The sequence below is a fragment of the Urocitellus parryii genome, chromosome 5 (assembly GCF_045843805.1).
Source record: "Urocitellus parryii isolate mUroPar1 chromosome 5, mUroPar1.hap1, whole genome shotgun sequence".
Classification (NCBI taxonomy): Eukaryota; Metazoa; Chordata; class Mammalia; order Rodentia; family Sciuridae; genus Urocitellus; species Urocitellus parryii.
In genome coordinates, this window is record NC_135535.1 from 74,919,327 (window position 1) to 74,940,867 (window position 21,541).

At 35.7% G+C, this 21,541-nt stretch overlaps 1 protein-coding gene across 1 annotated transcript in view; it reads left to right on the forward strand.

The window, feature by feature from the left end:
* The window catches only part of Slc2a13 (solute carrier family 2 member 13), a 323,327-nt gene that overhangs the window by 67,371 nt on the left and 234,415 nt on the right, over positions 1-21,541 (forward strand). Inside the window, exon 3 of the mRNA XM_026408520.2 lies at positions 88-296. Within this exon, the coding sequence (XP_026264305.1) occupies positions 88-296 (209 nt within the window). The remainder of the gene's footprint in view (positions 1-87; positions 297-21,541) is intronic.

Here is a 21,541-nt window from a genome sequence, read left to right on the forward strand (position 1 = left end):
GTCAACCCAAACACAAAAGCATGTGGTGAGTTCATACTCAGTACTATTAGATCATATTTTACAATAAATGTAAATTTCTTATTGCAGGTACATGTTGGGACTTGCAGCAATTCCAGCAGTTATACAGTTCTTTGGTTTTCTCTTTTTGCCGGAAAGTCCTCGATGGCTTATTCAGAAAGGACAGACTCAGAAGGCTCGTAGAATTTTATCTCAGATGCGTGGTAACCAGACCATTGATGAGGAATATGATAGTATCAGAAACAGCATTGAAGAAGAGGAAAAGGAGGTTGGTTCAGGTATGTGGATTTCATACTTAGGGAAATTTAATATTATATGGTGGTTTTATTTGTAAATTATATTCCTTTAGTATTGTTTAATATAGCTAAGTTATATAATGATTTTATAGATATAACCAAGCCAAAGTAAATATATTTTCATTTAAAATGTATTATAATAATTTTGAAGAAACGAAGATTGCTACTGTCCTCACATCATCACTATTTTCTTTCTCTTCTTTTTAAAATATTTTCATATTTTTCTAAATTAGATATACTTGATGTAGCTGTGATTTTGTATGTTTGTATCTTCTGAATGTCTATGTATATGTCACTCAGATGTATAAATACATGCATTCATTATTGACCTTTCATATTAATTTAAAAAAATCATAGTGTAAAGTATTTTCAGAATAAGCAACCTCAGTTAAAACATTAAATGCCCTGTTAACATGTATCACATGAATTTCCATACCAGATTTTTTTCATACCATTTTTTAATTAAGAATATGAGCACCTTCGTGTATTAGCTGTGAAATAATTGTGTTTGTTTTATCAAAATGTTTAATATCTGATCCAAAATTTTGCCATTGATGTATTTACTTCCAGAGAATATATTATATAGAGACATATAAAAAATATTCTCAAGCAGGATCTATAATCTTGACAGTCTGATTTGGATAAGCAATTTGCGGATGTAAACAATGTGTAAAAATAGGCATTTCAAATGCATTTTTTTAAACAAGAACAGCGAACCTGCCTGGTTCATATTTCCCAAGTTTGTATTTCTTTTACTTTTATTTTGCTTTTTGCTGTACTCAGAATAGACTCAGGGCTTCATGCATCCTAGGCATTTGTTCTACCACTGAGCTGTATCCTCAGCTCTTTTTGAGACAGGGTCTTGTTAAGTTTCCCAGACTGTCCTGGAACTTGGAATCCTCCCACCTCAGCTTCCCCATAGCTGGGATTACAGACCTGTACAATTGCCAAATTGGTATTTGAAAAATCTTGACCTTCCTTTTGTCTTTACAGAATTGGTAGTTCAAATGGTAAGTCTAGTTTATAGTTGTGTTGTTTTACATATCTGAGAAAATGCTAAACACACACTTTTATTAATACATGCCACAAATAGGTGTTAGAAGGTCTGTTTGCTCACTTGCTCCTATTTTTGATGGAACTGAATATCATTATTTTCCTGAATCAATAGAATGCACACCGTGGAAACAGGTCACCCACATGGGACTTGATATAACTTTGTGTATATGCAGCATAGTAGACTGGTGCTATTACCTTCTTGCCTAGACTAAAGACCTAACTAATTGTGAGGGTCATTTTTATATACTGTAAGCACCTAATTTGTGCCTGGCAATGTTAGCATTTCCAGAGTAATGCATCAGTGTAAAGATAACTTTTTTTTTAATAAAATAATTTGCTGAGTTCAACAGTGGGTTAATTTTTTGAAAATTAAATTTAAATTATGTTGAATTTAAAAATATCTATTTAAAGGACAAATAACTTCTTTCATGCTCCTATCTGAATAGTTTCTGTTGTTATCAGTACAGCTGAATATATGCTAATATTGTGTGAGTGGAAAAAAAGTTCAGATTATTAGGATAATCAAATTATTTTTGGATTTTAGTTATATAATAAGTAAGACAATTTAATTTAAAAAGAGGCAAAGATACCACTGATTTTTAGTACAAAGCATTAAATGTATAATTTCATTTTGAGCTTAAAAATATGTCTGGTCTACTGGTCTAGCCAAGTGGTTGTTGACAGTACACACTAGTTGTAACAGAAATTAATTAATAAACTAATTAATTAATTAATAATCATCAGCATTGTAATATTCAGGAGCAAGACTCTGTGTCCCTGCAATTTATAAACAGAGACCATCACAGAGACAGATTAACAAACCAGCTAGGTCTTGGTCCTCCCTCCATTTGCATTAAGACTAGTAGGGTTGGTGGACAAACACACACGAAGAAACAGCCAACTGCAAAGTAGTAAAAATGTCCTGGCCTAGAGAAGATGAGTCAACCCTTTTGTAGGAAGATTAGAGAATGGCCTGTTATGTCTGTTTATCCTGAGGAGGTGAATTTTGAGCCACACCTCCAAGTTTAGGAGCTGTGATCAGTGTTGTATAACTGTCTGGAGAGAAGAACCTTTACCTAGATAATCACAAATTAACCAGGTAATCCAGGAGGTTAGAAAGACATAAGGCATCTGTTTTTTTTTTTTTTTTTTTTTTAAAGAAGGAGAAATGTTCTATCTGACAAGGCACCTTATTTCCTTGTTACCTGTGAGCTTCTTAATGAATAGGTTTGATTCCTGATCAGGGAACCATGACTTGTCTATTTCCCAGCGGGTTTGTTACAGTTTTGGTATTTGCTTATGTGATCCTTTTGTTTTCACACATTTTTTTTTTTTTTTTTTTGATGGTGGTTTGAGTTTGAGGAAAGTAGACATAGCTACTGAGGTATGGATTCACTACATTAATCCCTGTTTTGGATGTGTGAGATGTCAGTGCACGTAACACTTATTCCTCTGTGCAAGAAGCCATCCTTTCTGTCCTGAGTACCACAGTTGCTCTGGTTGTGTAAGTGGCCAAGGTGAGGCTTCCAGGCCAAGCTGTGCAGCAGGATTGGATCCATGGCATGGAATTCCACCTCCTCTGTGTCAGGTCCTCAGCAAGGCACCCAGGGTCTTGGTGGTTTCTCTGGAAATGCTAACATTGCCAGACACAAATTGGTCTTGGCCCTCCTCAGTTTGCAAAACAACAACAAAAAAGGCATTTTATGGGAATGGAAACAAACATTTGGTTTTCACATGTGCTCAACACTGTTTATACCTCCTGTAGGAATAATAAAGGAAGACTAGAGGAAACAACAGCTTGCTTTGGAAAGCTCCCTGGAGTGGGAAACAAGGGGAGTGGAGAGACTGGTTCTGTTTCCACCTCAGACTTTAGTGCTAGAAGAATCTGGGAGAGGCACTGAGTCTTAGCTTCTTTCTAGAAAGACAGCTAGATTATAAGAGTTCCAAGCTGTCTTGTTGTTGTTTTTTGTTTTTATTTTTCCTTTAGCGTTTTAAAATGAGTGATAAATGTCTCCTCTTTATTTCAAATGTGGTTATTGAGTGGCACTCAGTAGAGGTGGGAAATGGCCATAAATAAGTCGGATGAGATTCTGTTCTATCATTTTGGGACACATGTTAAGCAAAATAGTAAATAATTACCAGATAACTAAAAAATATGTAATTGTTTAAAGGAAATCAACAGTGTGCTTACACACTCATAGAGGAACTGAAGAAGGGCTGTTTTTGATGGGGTGCTTAAGACAGGCCTCCAAAGAGGTGGATTTGAAGTGTGGGACAGAAGCAGCAGTATAAAGAACTGGAGGGAAGAGTGTTCTGGGTATGGGGAGCAGTAGTGTAAAATTATATGTGTCATTAAGTGTATCAGATTAGTTTTCTGGGTCTGTTTCCTTAGTAGCTATAAAATGTACCAGATTTTTGGGACATTTTGATAAGGTCTAACTATACATCTTTATTTATCAAAGGTTGGTAAGCCTAAATGCTAAATTAGTAGAGAAACCTTTATTACTTTTAGAATCAAAAGAAAATTTAAATACAAAATATTATGAATACCATTCCCATTGTACAGCCCTCATATTTTGTTTTCCTAGTGTATTTCAATGGCATAGATGTGTAATAGAGGCATGACTTGCATATAAGAGATAGAAACCTGAGACCTAGATAATCCATTAAGGCAATGATTGGCAGACCTTTCCACTTAGCTTCAAAGATTGGGGGGAGAGAGAGGTGCATAACACCACACAGCAAGGAGGCAGCTGCGGTAAGCTCAAATTTTACTTGATTTTTATGCTTTATCTTAGAAATTAACAAAAGTTTGAATTCTGTTCCGTAGAATAAGAATAGAAATGCTAAAAATGCATTTCCTAAAAATCTCAATATTTCCTAAATATGTTTAATCAAAGATATTTTCCTAAATATGCTTATTCAATAATTATTTCCTAAATATATACATCTCTGTTTCACAGTCAACTCATCAAGTCCCAAGTTTTAATTCCATGAATAATTCAATGAAATTGGCACAGGTACATTAAAGTAGGTTGGAAATCATAAGCTAGAGCTTACATGTTTTTTATGTATATTTTCATAGACACACATATGGATACATAAGTTTTTCAAATACTTATTATTCATTAATGTTCTCAAAAGAATAGAACTCTGAACACACTTATTTCAAAAGTTTCCAAAAGTGATGTATTTCTTGCTCAATTTAAGTTTTCATAGGTGTCCCACATTTGGGATAATGGGACTTAATGGGTTAATGAGTTCTTCTCTTAGGTAAATCCATTCAGCAAGGTATTAAAAGTAGGGTGTGCCCATATCATGAGAGATGAGTGAGTATGTTTTAAGGATAAGAAAGGTCAAAGAGTATTTATCAGGAGCTTTAAGTTGAAACAGCTGATAATTGTTTCCCAGTTAACAGAATAAAATCAATCATCAAAAGGAAATCTTCCAAAGGCACTTTAGGGAGGAATTTAGAAATGAGAGTTGTGTGTTTGCACGGTTTGTACCATCTTGCTTAATAGTGCTTAGTTGACTTCTTCAATTTCATGTCCTGCATCAGAGATTAAGAAGTATATTTCTGGAATGAGAGAGAAGTTAACACCATGGTGGCTGCTCCCATGCTGTGGTAGCACCAGTTCCTGAGTCTTGTGCAGTGAGCCCTCAGGCAGCGCTTAGGGAAGTTCCCCAATGAGGCACCATCTCTATTACCCCATTTTCCACTCTGGGCCATGGTAGTAAAGCAGTATCCTGGAAGGGAAAATGTGACCAGGAAAGCTTTTCCTCTGCATGTGCAAATGGTGATATGTGCAACCCCTCAACCCCAGGGCAAGAGAAGGAATGACTAGCAAGAAAGGGGTTGTCTGGATAGCTTCAGTGCAATAGCAGGTAGAAGGAGGGAGCAAGTCAAGACAGACTTCCATTGCATTCCTGGGGGCAGGAGAGAATGGCCTTTTGCAAACCTGTCTGTTTCAGGTTCCTTGAGTTCAACCCAAGGAACTTAAAATGTTTATGAGCTTTTTATCCCATGTGGGGGAGGGTGTGTGTGTGTGTGTGTGTACACATACACACACACACACACACACACATATATATTTGATATTATGTAGATCACAGATTTTAAAAAAATAGAGGTACTGAATAGAATACAAGCCAGAGAATTGACTTTGCTCTTTAGTCACTAAAATTGTGTGGTTGTGTGTGTGTTTGTATGTATTTAAAATTAATTTGCAGTGCTGCATATTGGACCTAGGGCCTCAGGCATGCTAGGCCAGTGCTCTACTGTTGAGCTATACTTGTAGCCCTAAAATTTTAGTATTTAGGCAGGAGAAGTAGAAAACAGAGGTACTATCTGTTTCAGGTTATAATTAGATCCAGGTCTACCTGTTGCTTAGTCTCCTTGCAGGGCATTCCGATTGCCCATCTGTTGTATAATTTATGCAAAAAAGCATTCAAGCCAACAAGATCTGAATTGTTTAATTTTGTCTGCTAATGAACTCTGTAACCTGGTTGAACATTGGCTCTGTTTTTTTTTTTTTAAGTGTTTTCTTTTGTTGTTGTTGTTAATGGACCTTTATTTATATGTGGTGCTGAGAATCGAACCTAGTGCCTCACACATGTTTGGCAAGCGCTCTACCACTGAGCCCCAGCCCCAGCCCCAGTCCCAGCCCTAGCCCTAGCCCTGTGTTTTGCTTTTGATGGGGAGTTTAATCTCTAGTCTGGAAAGGAAGAGCAAGGGAGGGAGGGGAATTTATTCAAGTTATTCAAGTTCCTCCCCTGAGTTCATTTTAAAACATGATTTGATTCACCTCCAGGCCTTGGGAGTCAGGCTTACCGTGTAAGTGAAAGAGATGGCTGCATCTCTCCTTTTGTTTCCCTCTAGTAATTTTGCAATTAGGTCACCAAATCTTCTCTCCTCATAAGTCATTTTCTGTTCTGGCGAACTGATTCAGTATGTGGCCATTTCAGGAAATCATGTCCTTCAGAGAGGTCACAGAGGGTAAATGTGTATCATATTTTGATGGAAATTCTTCTATAGTTTCTTTAAATACCAGATTCCAGAATAATGACACTGTAGTTGAACATTTATTTCTGAAGTTGACTTCTAATGCCTTTAGAGGAAGTAATCCTTTCCCTCAGTATTTTAAGTTGGTTGCTTGTATTTTCTTCATGTGATAGTAGAGAGTCAGCTGACCCAAACCAATGCACGTTTGTCATTTCCTGGGTCAACTTGAAGAAGATATTGACAAATTGTTTCTTAGCAAGATGATTCATAATTTAGTGAATTTTGGCAAAGAAAACATTTCTCTTGTCACTATTCTAGAGGTTGTTGGAAAATCCTAAAAAGTTTTAGAGTGACGCTGTTATACATATCTAACAGATATTAAAACAGTTTTTAATTCTCTATCCTTTTATCAACAGTGGTAAGCTGAAGGACAATGTACAATTCTATTCAGGTTGTAGTAAATCTTATTTTCTTAGCCATGATTCCTTATTTTAAAACTATTTCATTCAGTATGGCTTTAAATAAAGGTTGCCATTGAGTTTCTAAACCCCAGAGGGCTTTTTAAAATCTTAAGCAGAATTGGAGCAGTTCTGGGATTTTACATTAAAATGTCATTGACTCTCTTGTTATGGGGGATGAAGAACAGCAGAGAGATTTTCCACTCGGCATACTCAGGAGAGAAGGAAACATTTTTCAAATTACTTGTAGGCTTTTAAGCCATTCTTCTTGATTTCTATTGAAAGTCCAGATTGTCTTAGTAATTAGATAGATAATACTTCAAGCCTCTGTATTTCTGTTTTCTTGCTGAGTCGTACTTAAATCCATATCTCATTAAAAAAAAAAACTTTGTGTCAAAGATTTCTTTTTCTCCAACTCTTCATGAGGTTCATACTGTTGTTGTTTTTTTAATGCTCTGTATTTAATACAGTCAAATTGGAGAGAAAATATCCAAAAGGTAGGCATTTCACAATAGAAAATATGATTCCTGGATTGCTACTTCAGATGGTTCATTGCCCACTTAACATTAAAGCCATCATTTAGTATAGGTAGTAGTCTGCTTTGTAAATAAAACCATGGTCTGGAGAGTCTTCCCCCCCCTCTAGAAAAGAAAAATTGCTGTGCCCTTTAAAGGTTAACTAGTCTTTGAAGAAGGTTAAATCTTTGAAGAAGGTTAAAGGAATATCCTGAAGATAACTAATTTTTTTTCTTCAGTTGAGACATTTAGTGGTAACAAGACAATTTCATTGATGGGCTCTAAAATAAGAATGTTAGCAGCCATGTCATGTACCATCTGAAAAAAACTTGCCTGTTCTCAAATGTTTCTCAAAAATCAAATGAATCACTCATATTCCCCCCTCCCCTCACATTTTAAATTGGATTTGTGTTTGGGAGACAGAGTGGTTCAATGCCATTAATTCTCCCTGTTACCACTCTCTGTCCTGTCTACCCACCAGGCTGTGTTTTCCATCAGTGTCTTACTGAGAACCTGACCTAGATGCACATTTCAGTTAGCTTGCTTGTTAGCACCTATGTTCCTTGCAGTGTTGTAGCCATCAATAAGGAGGTGTGTCCTCACCAGGGTAAGAAGAAAACTACTGGGTCTTGGAAGCTAGAACTATAATCGGTTGCTGGATTGGTGCCTCCCAGTTTCAGTTTAGCTTTTTTTCTCTGAAATTTTCAAAGTACTTCCTTGAAAATGATTCCCACTGGACTTCTTGTAGAATTCAATTCACTTTCAAAATTACTTTTTTTAAGAGAATTGAACCCAATAATGGTTCTCCCCTAAGAGGACCTCAGAGATTTTTTTTTTTTATTCATAATGGAATAATGACTAATACGAGCAATTACTATTTACTGAATACCTATTTCTGTAAATGTTATAATACACATCTTCTAATTTCTAAAAATAAGACTATAAAATCTAGATGTTGTGCACCATATTCTACTGAGAAAGCAGAGGGCTGAGAAGGACAGAGAGCTGGAAAGGGGAAGGGTGGGTTCTGAGCCCCACTCACTGCCTCTGGAGGAGGCTTTCCTCCTCCTCCTCCTCCTCGGCCAGTCCTGCCTCTCTTGCCAGATTGTACTGTGTAGTTTGGATAGAAATACTAGAGGGGAAAGAAAGAAAGAAGGTAGAGAGACTTGAAGTCCTGTCTAAAAGGAATGAATGCAGATAACTATAGAAAACAAAACAGTTGCCTTCAAAGTGAGTTGACAAAACAATTCAGTCCAGTTTCTTGTATCTTGCGGGTGTATTTCCCATCAGTTTCTTCTGTCATTGTGTGGGTTAAGTCTTTGGCACTCATCCTGTCGGCCTTGGTGCCAGTGCCTTCCACTGACATCCTTTCTTCTGTAATCTTCCCTCTCCTTCTAATTTTCCCATGGCCTCCTGAGTTTCCGTCCCACTACACAGACAGGATAATGTCCCCTCCTTTTAAGAAACACATGCCTTGACTTCTTGTACGTCTTTTACAATCTGGTTTTGAGTTTCCAGGTTTATTTCCCTGTGGCTGAGATTCCATCACCAAACAAAGACAGAAAGGAACAAGCACCCTGTACTGCCTGAGTCAGCCTGACTTGTGAAGGGGAGGAAGGAACAGGGGTTGAGTCTGAGAGGTGGGATGCATGAAGTCAGGAGTACCACCAGATAGTTCAAAGTTCCCAAGCTTCGCTATTTAGTCTAGTGAACTATGCAAAGAAAATGTGATTATTGTCATTATTGTAATTCATACGAAGAGTTATATTAAATTTGAGAAATAATAGCATATTAGTAGTTTCCTCTGCTAAGATGAACTTTTGAGCCTATTTTCCATTAGCAAATTTAACACAATTCATGGTGCAGTTTACTTTTACAATTTTTTTTTTAAAGGCTGGAATAATGCTTAAGTGTTTTTTCCTCTTTCTCCAGCAGATGCTATCATTATTTTCATTGTGATGCCCAAGAGTAGAAAATCTACAGATTGGGAAAAATCATGTTTCATCTGAAAAAAAAAAAAAAAAACAACTAATGAGAAGAAAGTAGTAGTGATGTTTTAATTATACTTTTAATACAATAGGTTTGGAGCTGTTTTCTTTATTGGCATAATAAGGTATTATTTTTGATACTTTATTCTAGGGCTCAGCAAACTTTTTTCTTCTGTGACTTTTTTAAGGGCCACCATGCAGATACGTGGCTCTGTGGCCATATGGTCTCTGTTACAGCTACTCATCTCTGCTAGTGTAGCATAAAAGTAGACATAGACAGCATATAAAAGGATGAGCGTGGCTCCTTCCAGTAAAACACAAAGTTTATTTTGTACCTGTTGTAAAAACAAATTGACAGAATTGGCCTTATGGGCTATAGTTTGCTGGTCCTTCTTTTGATCAGTCATTTAATATGTCTATCAGTTTCCACAGTTTTTATTTTTAGTTTTTACTTTTAGCCTCTTTTGGGGATGCTCCTGACCTCTTTTTTAAAAATATGTGCATTGAGACCTCTTGAGTATGAAGTTTAATTTGGGTATACCTCCTTTGTGGAGGTGTGTGTCTGTGTGTAATTGTGCACTGGGTGTGGCCACAGAAGAACCTGTAAGGTAGTGTCGCAGGGAAGCCTCTGGGTAATTGAAGGAGTTGGTGTTTGAGACTGCTCCTCAGGGGGCACTGCTTTCTTAAAGACTGGGACATGGTCATTTTTGCATTCTAGCAGGTCTACCCCACATCCAGTGTGTGTCACACTTGATGCTGTGGGGCACCAAGAGAGGCAAGGGTCTGAGGCAAGAGCTGGGTCTCATCATCTGATGCTGTGGCAGGCTTACCTGACAAAACATCTTGATCCCCTTGTTCATGCATAAACAGAAATCTTAGCTCCCTCTCTTGGGATCATAGTGAAAGCAAGATTTGCACTTTTTGAAGAACACAATGCACTGAACAAACAATGAGAATTTTCTTCATCCTGTTGGAAGGAGGTTCATTAATGAGGAACTTCTCAAAGAATAGGGAAAAACGGGGGAGATTTATAGAGCCTGTAAACAATGAAGTCATTAGGAAAGGTGGACGTGAGTCCTGTCTGGGTATGTGAGAGGGCAGGATGCCTTTCTTCTCTCTAGTCCCAGAGCACTTTCATGGTATATCTCTGTGGCAGTTAGCATTAGATGTTCATGCCCACTGCCTCCACAGTGACTTAGCCTTACATACCTTTGTACAACTACCATAAAGTACTTCCACTACTCTGTATCAATAATATTCTTTATAAATGTTTCTCTGACTTTCTACACCTATGGATGGGAGTGTCAATTTTTGATCCCCTGAGGTTTGGGGAAAGGCATAAGATTGCTTCCTCCTGAAGCCCATGTTGCTGTGGCAGTTCACGGAAATTACTTATTAGATGAACAGGGACAGAGGAGTAAGTTTACAAGCTCATTGTGGAATTTTACTGAAACTGGCATTTATTTATTAATTAATTAATTAATTAATTAATTAAACTGAGATTGAATCCAGGGGCACTTAACCACTTACCCACATCCCCAGCCCCCCCGCCTTTTTTGTGTGTTTTATTTAGAGGCAGGGTCTCACTGAGTTGCTTAGGGCCTCACTAACTTTCTGAAGCTGACTTTGAACTCTTGATTCCCCCCTCCTTCAGCTTCCCAACATGCTGGGATTACAGGTATGTGCCACCATGCCCTGCCAAAACTTGCACTTATTATAGGTATTAGGAGTTATTAATATTTTCTTTTAAATTGTTGACATGTTGGGCCCAATTAAAAAACTTAATTTTTGATGTTGAATATTTATAAATACACTGGAACTTCAAAAATAAACATTATATAGTCCCATGTGATTCATTATTTGTTAGAATTCATTTTAAAGCTATATTAATGTTTAAATTTTGGAAATGCCACTTAAAAGTTAATGACTTAGGCTTTCATTTATAATTTTGGACATACATTGTATGTCAGATTAAAGCCTTAATAGAAGAAATACACAATTCTAAATATGATGAAAACTTGTCCTCTGTATTTCCACTAGCTTGGACCACAGTCCAAGTGTGTTAGCACTCTTAACCCAAATGGTCATTTTGACTATGGAATTGTAGTTAGAATCTTAGAGGTGGAATTTGGTGTTTGTTTTGTCCTGCTAGTTCCTTTAGCCGACTTATATTGAGATGAACCCACTTTAGGAAGTAATTGGAAACTTATAATCCTCTGAAATGTTCTGTGGAGAATATTTTGTTGTAATTTTGATTTTTGGAATAGCTTATCAGGATTTCTGTTCCCTTCACTAGAATCACTGATGCACATTTGGCATCTTTCTTTCAAGAATTCTGTAGATTTTTTCTGTCTTAGGCTTGCTGGTCCTGCTGAACATTCATGCAACTTTCTTGAGTAGTAGTGGTTTTTTTTTGAACAGTATATTTTAGAATTGTATAAATTCTGAAACTCCTTATGGAATAGAATTAGGTGCTTATTCATATAGGGGACACTTCTGGGTAATATTATTAGAAGTCTTTTTGTTCTTAAAGAGCCAAGTTTGAAAAACAATTAGATACTTTTGTAGCTTTATCCATTAGCATTTTGTTTGGTAATTAATAAAACAGAATGATGATTCTTTTACCATTTACCATGTTCCATGCACTCTGCCTAGCATTTTATGTGATGTTTTATCTTTTAATTCTGCAATAACCCTATTTGAAATAATTGTTATCATTTTACTATTTTATAAGAAAAGAATTAGGCACAGAAAACCTCAAATAAATCGCATCATTTTCCTGGCTAATAAATAGCCAGATTGAAAATTCAAACACCTTTGACTTCATATCATTACCATATATTTTGATAGATTTTCATATTTTTTTGCACAATAATGAAGTAGTGGTAAATTTTGCACAAATTTGATGAATATTCTAAAACTACCAAATTGTATATTTTTAAATAGCGAAACGTATAGTATGTGAATTATATCTAATAAAAAGAAAATGATCTCCTTCAGCTAAATGGTTGCACTTAGGGATTAAGGGGAAAGTAGTTATATGCAGTGTTATATTTACCCAGTTATTCTACTCAGGACAGATTTCTTAGCTTTTAAAATAGTCTAGATTAATTTGCTCTTATTAGGTATATAAAATTGTGAGTAGAATAAGGGTTTTTCCTCGTTATATGGACTCAGCTTTTCATTATTGAAGCAGAAATATTAACACATACAGTATTTGTGAAATAGAACCATGTTGATTTATCTTTGATTTTTATATACACTCTAGAGGCATCATTAAGTTTTTTTACCTATATCTATGAAGCAATTTATTTTACTCAAAAGGAATTTTTCTAAAGAGATGAGACTTCAAAGTTGTGAATTAACAGGTTGAGTTTAACCATTTAATGCCGAATTGAGGATTTTTTTCACATAAAAAATATTTCCTTTTTTTCACATAAAAATATTTACTTTTCTTAATTGACTCAATAATGGTATATATTAATGATGTTCAGTGAGATGATTAGACACATACACATTTTGAAATGATCAGATCAGGGTAATTAGCATATCCATCAACATTTGTCAACATTTGTCATTTCTTTGTGTTAGAAACATTTAAAATCCACTCTTTTAACTAATGTAAAATAAATAGCCAATTGTTATTAACTATAGAAACCAACTATATGATAGTCATCAAGAACTTAATCGTCTTGTATACTATTTTTGTTCCTAGTAATCAACCCTTCTCTTTTCTCTTTTCCCCCTTCCTTTTCCAGAGTCTGCTAACCACTTTTCTACTTCTGTGGGATTAACTTTTTTTAGGTTCCACTTGTGATTGAGATGATGTACTTCTTTTTCTGCACCTGGCTTATTTTACTTAATATAATTACATTCAGACTCATTCATGTTGCAGCATATCACAGGATTTCATTCTGTTTTATAGCTATATAATATTCCATTATGCATATGTATCACATTTTCTTTAGCTTATTCCTTTACAAAAAGACACTTAATTGATAATTCTGGAGATTGTGAATAGTACTGCAGTAAACATGAGTGAAGGTGTCTTTTTGACATACAGATTTTCTTTCTTTGGAAAAATTACCAGTAGCAGGTTCATATGGTAGTTTTATCTTTATGTATTTTAGAAAGCTTCATACTGTTTTCCATAATGGCTGCCCTCAATTATATTTCCACCAACAGTGTATGAGAGTTCACATTTCCCCATACCCTTGCCAGCCTTTGTTATTTTGTTTTTTTAAATATTTTTTGATGATAGCCATTTTACTGTGAGAGGATATCACAGTGTGGTTTTGGTTTGAATTTTAATTATGATTAGTGATATTGAGCATGTTTTTATGGGCTTGTTTGGCCAATTGTATATTTTCTATTGAGAAAGAGCTATTTAAATTATTCCATTTTTTTAAATTGGATTTTGTTTTGGTGCTTAAATTGAGTTGCTTAAATATTCTTTATCCCTTGTCAGAACTACAATTTTCAAATATTTTCTCCCATTCTATAGTTTGTCTCCTTATCTGTTTTTCCTTTACTGTATAGAAGAAGCTTTTACAGTTGATGCAGTCCTGTTTGTCAATTTTTTGCTTTCATTACCTTTGCTTTGGGGATCCTATCCCCCCCCAAAAAAAACCCTTTATTCATACAAATGTCCTGAGATATTTCCCCTGTGTTTTCTTCCAGTAATTTCATACTTTTAGGTCTCACATTGAAGTCTTAGATACATTTTCATTTGATTTCTTTGTACAAACTGAGTTATAGGGATCCAGTTTTCTTCTGCATATGAATATCCAGTTTTCCCTGCATCATTTATTGAAGAGCTAATCCTCTGTCTAATGTGTTTTTTGAACCATTGTCCAAAATCAGTTGGCTGTTAAGCTTTAGATATTAAGTGTCCCCCAAAAGCTCATGTGTGAAACAATGCAAGAAAGTTTACAGATGAAATGATTGGGTTAGGAGAGTTTTAACTTAATTATTATTATTAGAATTATTCTCCTGATAAGAGGTTAACTATAGACAGGTAGGGTAGGCCTGAAGGAGGTGATTCATTGAGGCTGTGAATTTGAGGTTTGATTTTGGGGTATGTAGTTCCTTTTTGGTGCCATGTCCCCAATTCCTTTCTTTTGCCATGCACATCTGCCATGATATTTTGCCTCATCTTAGGCCCCAAGGAAGGGGGACCAAGACCTCTGAAACTGTGAGCTACAAGATACACTTTTCCTCCTCTAATTGTTTTCAGGTCATTGGTCAAAATAGCTGACTAAAACTGCTGTAGATTTGTGGGTTTGTTTCTGGTTCTGCATTTCATTTTATGGGTCTCTGTCTCTCTTTGTGCCAGTAGTGACTGTGTTACTATAGCTCTGCATAATGTTTTGAAGTTGAGTAGTACAATGCCTTGAGCATGTTGTTCCTTAAGCTCAGTATAAAATTGCTTTGGCTATTCAGGGTCTTCTGTGTTCCATAGAAATTTTAGGAATTTGTTTTTTATGTCTGTGAAGAATGCTATTGGAATTTTGATTGGCATTGCATTGAATCCATAGATTGCTTTGGAAAGTATGTACATCTTAACAGTATTAATTATTGCAATCCATGAACATGGAATGTCTTTCCATTTTTTGGTATCTTCATTCATCACTGTTTTATAGTTTTCATTGTTGATTGTTCATCTCCTTGGTTAAGTTTGTTCCTGGATTTTTTTGGGGGGTGGGATCAGTTTTTGTGGCTATTGTAAATAGGATTGCTTTCTTCTTTATTGGTATATAGAAAAACAAACAACTGCACTAAATTTATTAGTTCTAACAGTTTTTTGGTGGTGTCTTTAGATTTTTTCTAAATATAAAGTCATGTTGTTTGCAAATGGGAGCCAAAAAAACCTCTTAGAATGAGAATTATGTTGAAGAAAGTTTCCTCTTTTGTGGGGACCAGTGAAGATTATTATTCTAGTATTTTTATGTGCTTTTTATAGTAGTACTAGTAATACTAGAAAAAGTACTATTCTAGTGTTTTATTTATGTTTAGAGAAAAGTTTATAGATGTTATTATATTAAAAAGCCATAGTTAATAAATTTTTTGATTACATGAAATATTGCCCTGTTAAAGAGTGTCTTAGAATTTCACTGCTTGTTTTTACCAGAAGCAATATAGACAATTTGTCTACAACGTGTGCATTTATTTTAGTCTTGGAGAATTTATCTGTTACTTAATTCAGTTTTCTTAGAAAATCATTCTTCCCCAATCATTTGCATGAAATTTTTGTTTACCTTAATGATCTCTGAGATAAAAACCAGGCGGATCTAATATAGTATTATAATGTTGATCTTATTTTGTGTATGAAAGTGATGATTTAGGAATATCATAAACTAGGATGTGTAACACATGATTTTAAATGGGATCTTCTTATGGATTTCTTAAGTGAATTTTATCTCCATTTGGAGTTTTGGTGGTGTACTAGTTTTCTGCAAGTTTGTGTCTTCCACTTTTATAATAGGGATCAGTAGTTTCCCTATTTAAGCAAATTAGTGCTTGCTAGAGATCGCCACAGATGTTAAAGTTTTGTATTTTGCACTTAATCAGTGTAATTGGCATAACAGACACACATCAGTTCTTTGGTGAGTTGTACTTATCTCTGGGTTAGTCATACATATTTATCCATTATTGACAGGAGTTCATTGAGGTTTAGCACTTGCATGTTATTGTATTAAATGAAGTGTGGTATAAAAAGTTATTTTAAAATAGGCTCCTGTCTCCAGGAGTTTTCATAATCTACTAGATAAGATCAGATACTTTAACAAGAAAGTAGGAAGTTGATGTAAGATAATGTTTTGAGTATAAATACTTTCTAGATATGCCGCAGTCTGGCTGGGCACAAAATCACGAGCCACTCAAGCAGGAACAAACTTTATTTTTTGAAACTGCCTCCAATGCCCGGTGTGCCCCCTGGAAGAATCCCGATGGACCCACGCGGTGTTCTCCGGGAACCCCAGAGGAAGTTCCTCCCTCGGAATTCCCTCCTACTGCACTTCCCCAACCAATGGGAACTCTCCAGGAGTCCCAGGAGTCCAATATCCATATGAATGCAGATCTTAACATAATCATACCATCTCAATGGCTGGCTAGCTGGCGTCACCTTTCAACCAGAAATGCCATGCGTCATATTACTTGGCTGTGGCTCTTAGCATAGATAGATATGAATGTTCATATCTTTATCAGCTGTATTTTCTCCTTTTGAAATTGTTTTTTTTTTTCCCCTCCAGTATAAGCTTTACCAGTTGCTTTCTGTGTAAAATAAGCTACTTTACTTTCTTCAAAATATTAAATTTCTTTAGCTGTAAAATCAGGTGCTGAATACCTTCACACAGTGTGGGGAGTAGGTAAGATAGTCTGTACAGGGCCTGCCTAAGGCTTAGCAGAAGACTTCATCCAAAGTGATATTCCTCATCCGTTGTTTTGTGCATTGATTAACTGAGCCCCAACGGAAAGTTTGAATGAACTTATTTTCATTATATGAAATCTATAAATTCTTGAGTGGCTTTCCATTCTTGGTTTACGATGGTGAGTTTTTACATGACATAGTGGATCAGCTTTACAGACAGGCAGATTCAACACATCAGTGTTGAAGGCCTGACTGAGATGCTGTGTGACTTTACATGGGATATACTTAACATCTAGAGACAGACACTGGCATTTTAATCCCAGCTGTCCACTTGTAGGCAGTTTGTTTGACCTCCCTGTGCTTTAGTTTCCTCTTATAGAGATTTTTATAATATTTGTCTCAAAGAATTACTTTGAAGATTGAATGATTTAATGGGTCAAGTGCCTTTCCCATCACGAGCTCTGTGAAAATATTCATTGTTGAGTGCCTCCAGCTTCATAGATATTAGGAAGAGGTGGTAAACAAGATTCCCTACTCTTAAAGAGCATAATCCATCCCTTTTCCACAGCTGTGTAAATTTGAGACCTCTGTCTTGGTGGAATAAAGTTCATTTTTACTTTTTTTTTTTTTTTTCACAATTTACTAAAACTACTTGATGATTTGGCAAATGGTTTTTTAGAAGCTGCCCTCAGTGTCTATGTTTTGATCACACAGATCAATTTTTTTGTACATCACTGCTTATTTCCTTATCTCCTTGATCTGGAGTGTCACAGAAATATCTGTAAGAAGGATTTTTCTTTTCTGGTTTTTATTAGTGTATTATAATATACATATAATAATGTAATTTGTTGTTGCATAATATTTGTATGTGCACACAATATGACCATATAGTTTGGTCATTTTTGTTTCCCACTCCTTCCCCTTTACCTCCCTTGCCCACTCCCTGTGATCCCCTGCCTCTGTTCTACTGGTCTCTAAAGGGAATTTTTCTCAGCAACACGTTTGAACTTAAAAACTTGAAAGCACAGAGTTAGAAGTGACATTTTCTGTCAAACATTCTCTAGCACAGACCTGTGACAGCAGCCAGAGGTATTCTCTCTCTCTGACAGGTGAAGTGTGACTTCCTGTGGCACTTTCCATTCCAGAGGGGATGATAAAGCGGGAGTCCAAACACTTGCTGGGAAGTTGGTGATTTGTTCTTTTGAATATCACTGAACCAGAGAAATAATCAGCTACTTGTATTTGGGAAGTCACTGGATTAGACATAGTTACCATTTCCCTGCTCCTTTCCTTTCAGAAGAATGTTGGAAAAGCAGAGCAGTGAAAGGTAGAGACAGGTGAATCTGGGTGACCTTAGCAGTTAGCACCAAACCAATGATATTTAGAAGCTAGATTTTGAGTTTGTTGTGGGGACACACACACACACACACACACACACACACACACACACACATAGAGAGACAGAATAGAAAAATAGAAATATTACATCTTTAAGCAACACATATTCTGACATTTTTATAATAAATGGTATATCTCCTTTGATCATTCTGGGAACAATGCTAATTTTTACACCTGAAGTTAAAGCAGTCGTCAACGGGCAAGAATAATATAGGGAATTAATTCATTGCCAAAGATAATTATTCAGAAAAGTGTATCTGTTTCCAAATGGCAAAAGAACATCATTAATATCATCTCCAGCATTCAAAGACAGGAGACAGATGCTACTAATAAAATATAATAAACTCCTCATGGTTGTTTCTAATAAACAAGTTATTTCATGCTTCTATAATTTGAACTGTCAGTCTAATTTAGTAAGCTTCCATGGAAAAAACCTGATTTTTTAAAACTTGAGAAGTCTATTTATTATTATATACAACCTTTCATACAAAGTATTGGAAATTTTTACTGAAAAAGTGATGAAAAATTAGAAACCCGAAATACTAAAATCTCTTGATTTAATGAAGTGATTCTCAGGTTAGTGGGAAGGGGGCCAGGAATCCCAGTTTATGAAGACGGTTAGTTGGCCAGTCACTAGCTGGCCTGACAGGGCTGGCTTTCTGGACATGTTGTCCCTGGAGGGCTCTGCCCTGGTTTAATGGTCTGCTCTCATGGTTTGAAATTACTAATTTTGGAGTGTTAGCATATGAATTCACTTAATATAAATTTTATATGACATGTGAGCCTTCAGAAATGAAGACCCAGGATAAGAAGTGGCAAAACTGTGTCTTTTTATGGAGAGTCATGCAAAAGTGTGATTGGAGGGCAAAAGGGTATGAGCTTCTGGTAATAAGGTGGAGGCAAATTAGCAAGACCGGTTGGCTCAGATTCTTCTTGACCTGTCTGTGTGACATTCCTTTCTTCCTAGTATAAGACATTGTCACAAGAAAGCCTTCAGCATAGGAGGGGTGTGGTAGAGGTACAAGTGGCCTTCTTAGGTTTTATGGCCTGCTTCAGGAAGAACCCTGGGAGGAAATCATAGAACTTCTTGCTCTTTCCTTACATTGCCATTGTATCATATTTTGGAGTAACATGTCCTGAACCCCATCAATAAAGGATTCTGGTTTATAATTTAGCGGTGCACACTAATGCTGCATCATCCCAGTGATAAACTATTAATATATGAAGCAATCTAAAAAATAGCATTAGTTGTTATAGCAATCAAGGTGTAGTAAAATAGTGCCATATATTATTTTTTTTAACGACTAGAGCACATTATCACTCTTTTTTTCCTTTTCTTTTAAATTTTTAAATTTGTTTTACTTATACATGACAGTAGAATGCATTTGTGCACTTTGATATATTATACATAGATGGGATATAATTTATCATTTTTCTGAGTGTACATGTTTCAGAATCGTATTGGTCATGTAGTCACATATATACATACAGTAATAATGTTTGTCTCATTCTGCTATCTTTCCTATCCCCACATCCCCTCTCCCCCACTCCCCCTCTCTTCCCTCCCCTCACTTCCCTCTACCTAATCTAAGGTAACACTATACTTCCCTAATCACCCCACTCAACCACCTTATTGTAAATTAGCATCTGCATATTAGAGAAAACATTCAGCCCTTGGTTTTTGTGGGATTGGCTTATTTCACTTAGAATGATATTCTCCAACTCCAATCATTTACTGGCAAATGCCATAATTTTACTCATCTTTAAAGCTGAGTAATATTCCATTGAGTGTGTATACCACATTTTCTTTATCTATTCATCTATTGAGGGACACCTAGGTTGGTTCCATAGTCTAGCTATTGTGAATTGAGCTGCTATAAACATTGATGTGGTTGCGCCCCTATAGTATGCTGATTTTAAGTTCTTTGGGTATAAACCAAGGAATGAGATAGCTGGGTCAAATGGTGGTTCCATTCCCAATTTTTTGAGAAATACTGCTTTCCAGAGTGGCTGTACCAATTTGTAGTTCCACCAGCAAAGTATGAGTGTACCTTTTTACCACATCCTCGACAACACTTATTGTTGCCTGTATTCTTGATGATTGCCATTCTGACAGGAGTGAAATGAAATCTTAGAGTAGTTTTGATTTGCATTTCTCTAATTGCTAGAGATGTTGAACTCTTTTTCGTATATTTTTTGATCAACTGTATTTCTTCTTCTGTGAAGTATCTGTTCAGTTTCTTAGCCCATTTATTGATTGTGTTATTTGTTTTTTTGGTCTTAATTTTCTGAGTTCTTTCTATATCCTAGAGATTAGTGCTTTATTGGAAGTACATATGGTAAAGATTTTCTCTCAATCTGTAAGCTCTCTCTTCACTTTATTAATTGTCTTCTTTGATGAAAAGAAGCTTTTTAAAAAGCATTATACAGAGTTAATGCAATAAAATCCCAATGATATTCTTTATAGAAAAGGCAGTCATGAAATTCATTTGGAAAAATAAGAGACCCAGAAGAGCTAAAGCAATCCTTAGCAAGAAAAGTGAAGCAGGAGGCATCACAATCCCAGACCCTAAACTATACTACAGAGCTATAGTAACAAAAACGTTATGGTATTGGCACCAAAATAGATTTGTAGATAAATGGTATGGAATAGAAGACACAGAGACAAATCCTCATAAATATGGTTATGTCATACTAGACAAAGGTGCCAAAAATATTCACTGGAGAAATGATAGACTATTCAACAAATGATGCTGGCAAAACTGGAAATCCATATGTAGCAAAATGAAATTAAACCTCTATCTCTCACCCTGCACAAAATCAACTCAAAGTGGATCAAAGACTTCGGCACTAGAACAGAGACCCTGTGCCTAACAGAAGAAAAAATAGGCCCAAATCTTCACCAGGTCAGCCTAGGATCTGACTTCCTTAATAAGACTCCTAAAGCAAAAGAAGTAAAATCAAGAATCAATAAATGGGATGGATTCAAATTAAAAAGCTTCTTCTCAGCAAAGGAAACATTATCACTCTTATTGAAAGATGCTTTGATATTATCCCAAGCTCCATGACTATAATTTACTTGGATTTTACTCATTTTCTAAATTTTTGTGTCTGATGTGTGTTCTGTTGTGTATTGCTCTGTGTATGTGTGTTGGTTTTGGAGATGTTTTCTTTTTCTTTTTTTTTTTTTGGTGTGAAATTATTTTCCACTTTTTTTGTGATTATAGGAAACAGTATGATGTACATTGGTACATTACCTCTCTGAATACTTTTTGTTAAGAAGAGGATGCAAATGTTTCCTTGGGTACATGGTGCACACTACCAAATTAATTTCTAGAAACAATACTTTACACTTGCTAAACTGAATATGAGTGCCTAATTTGTTTCTCAATTTTCTGTGTACAGTAACATTATTTTTGCATTGTTTACTGATTATTCCTT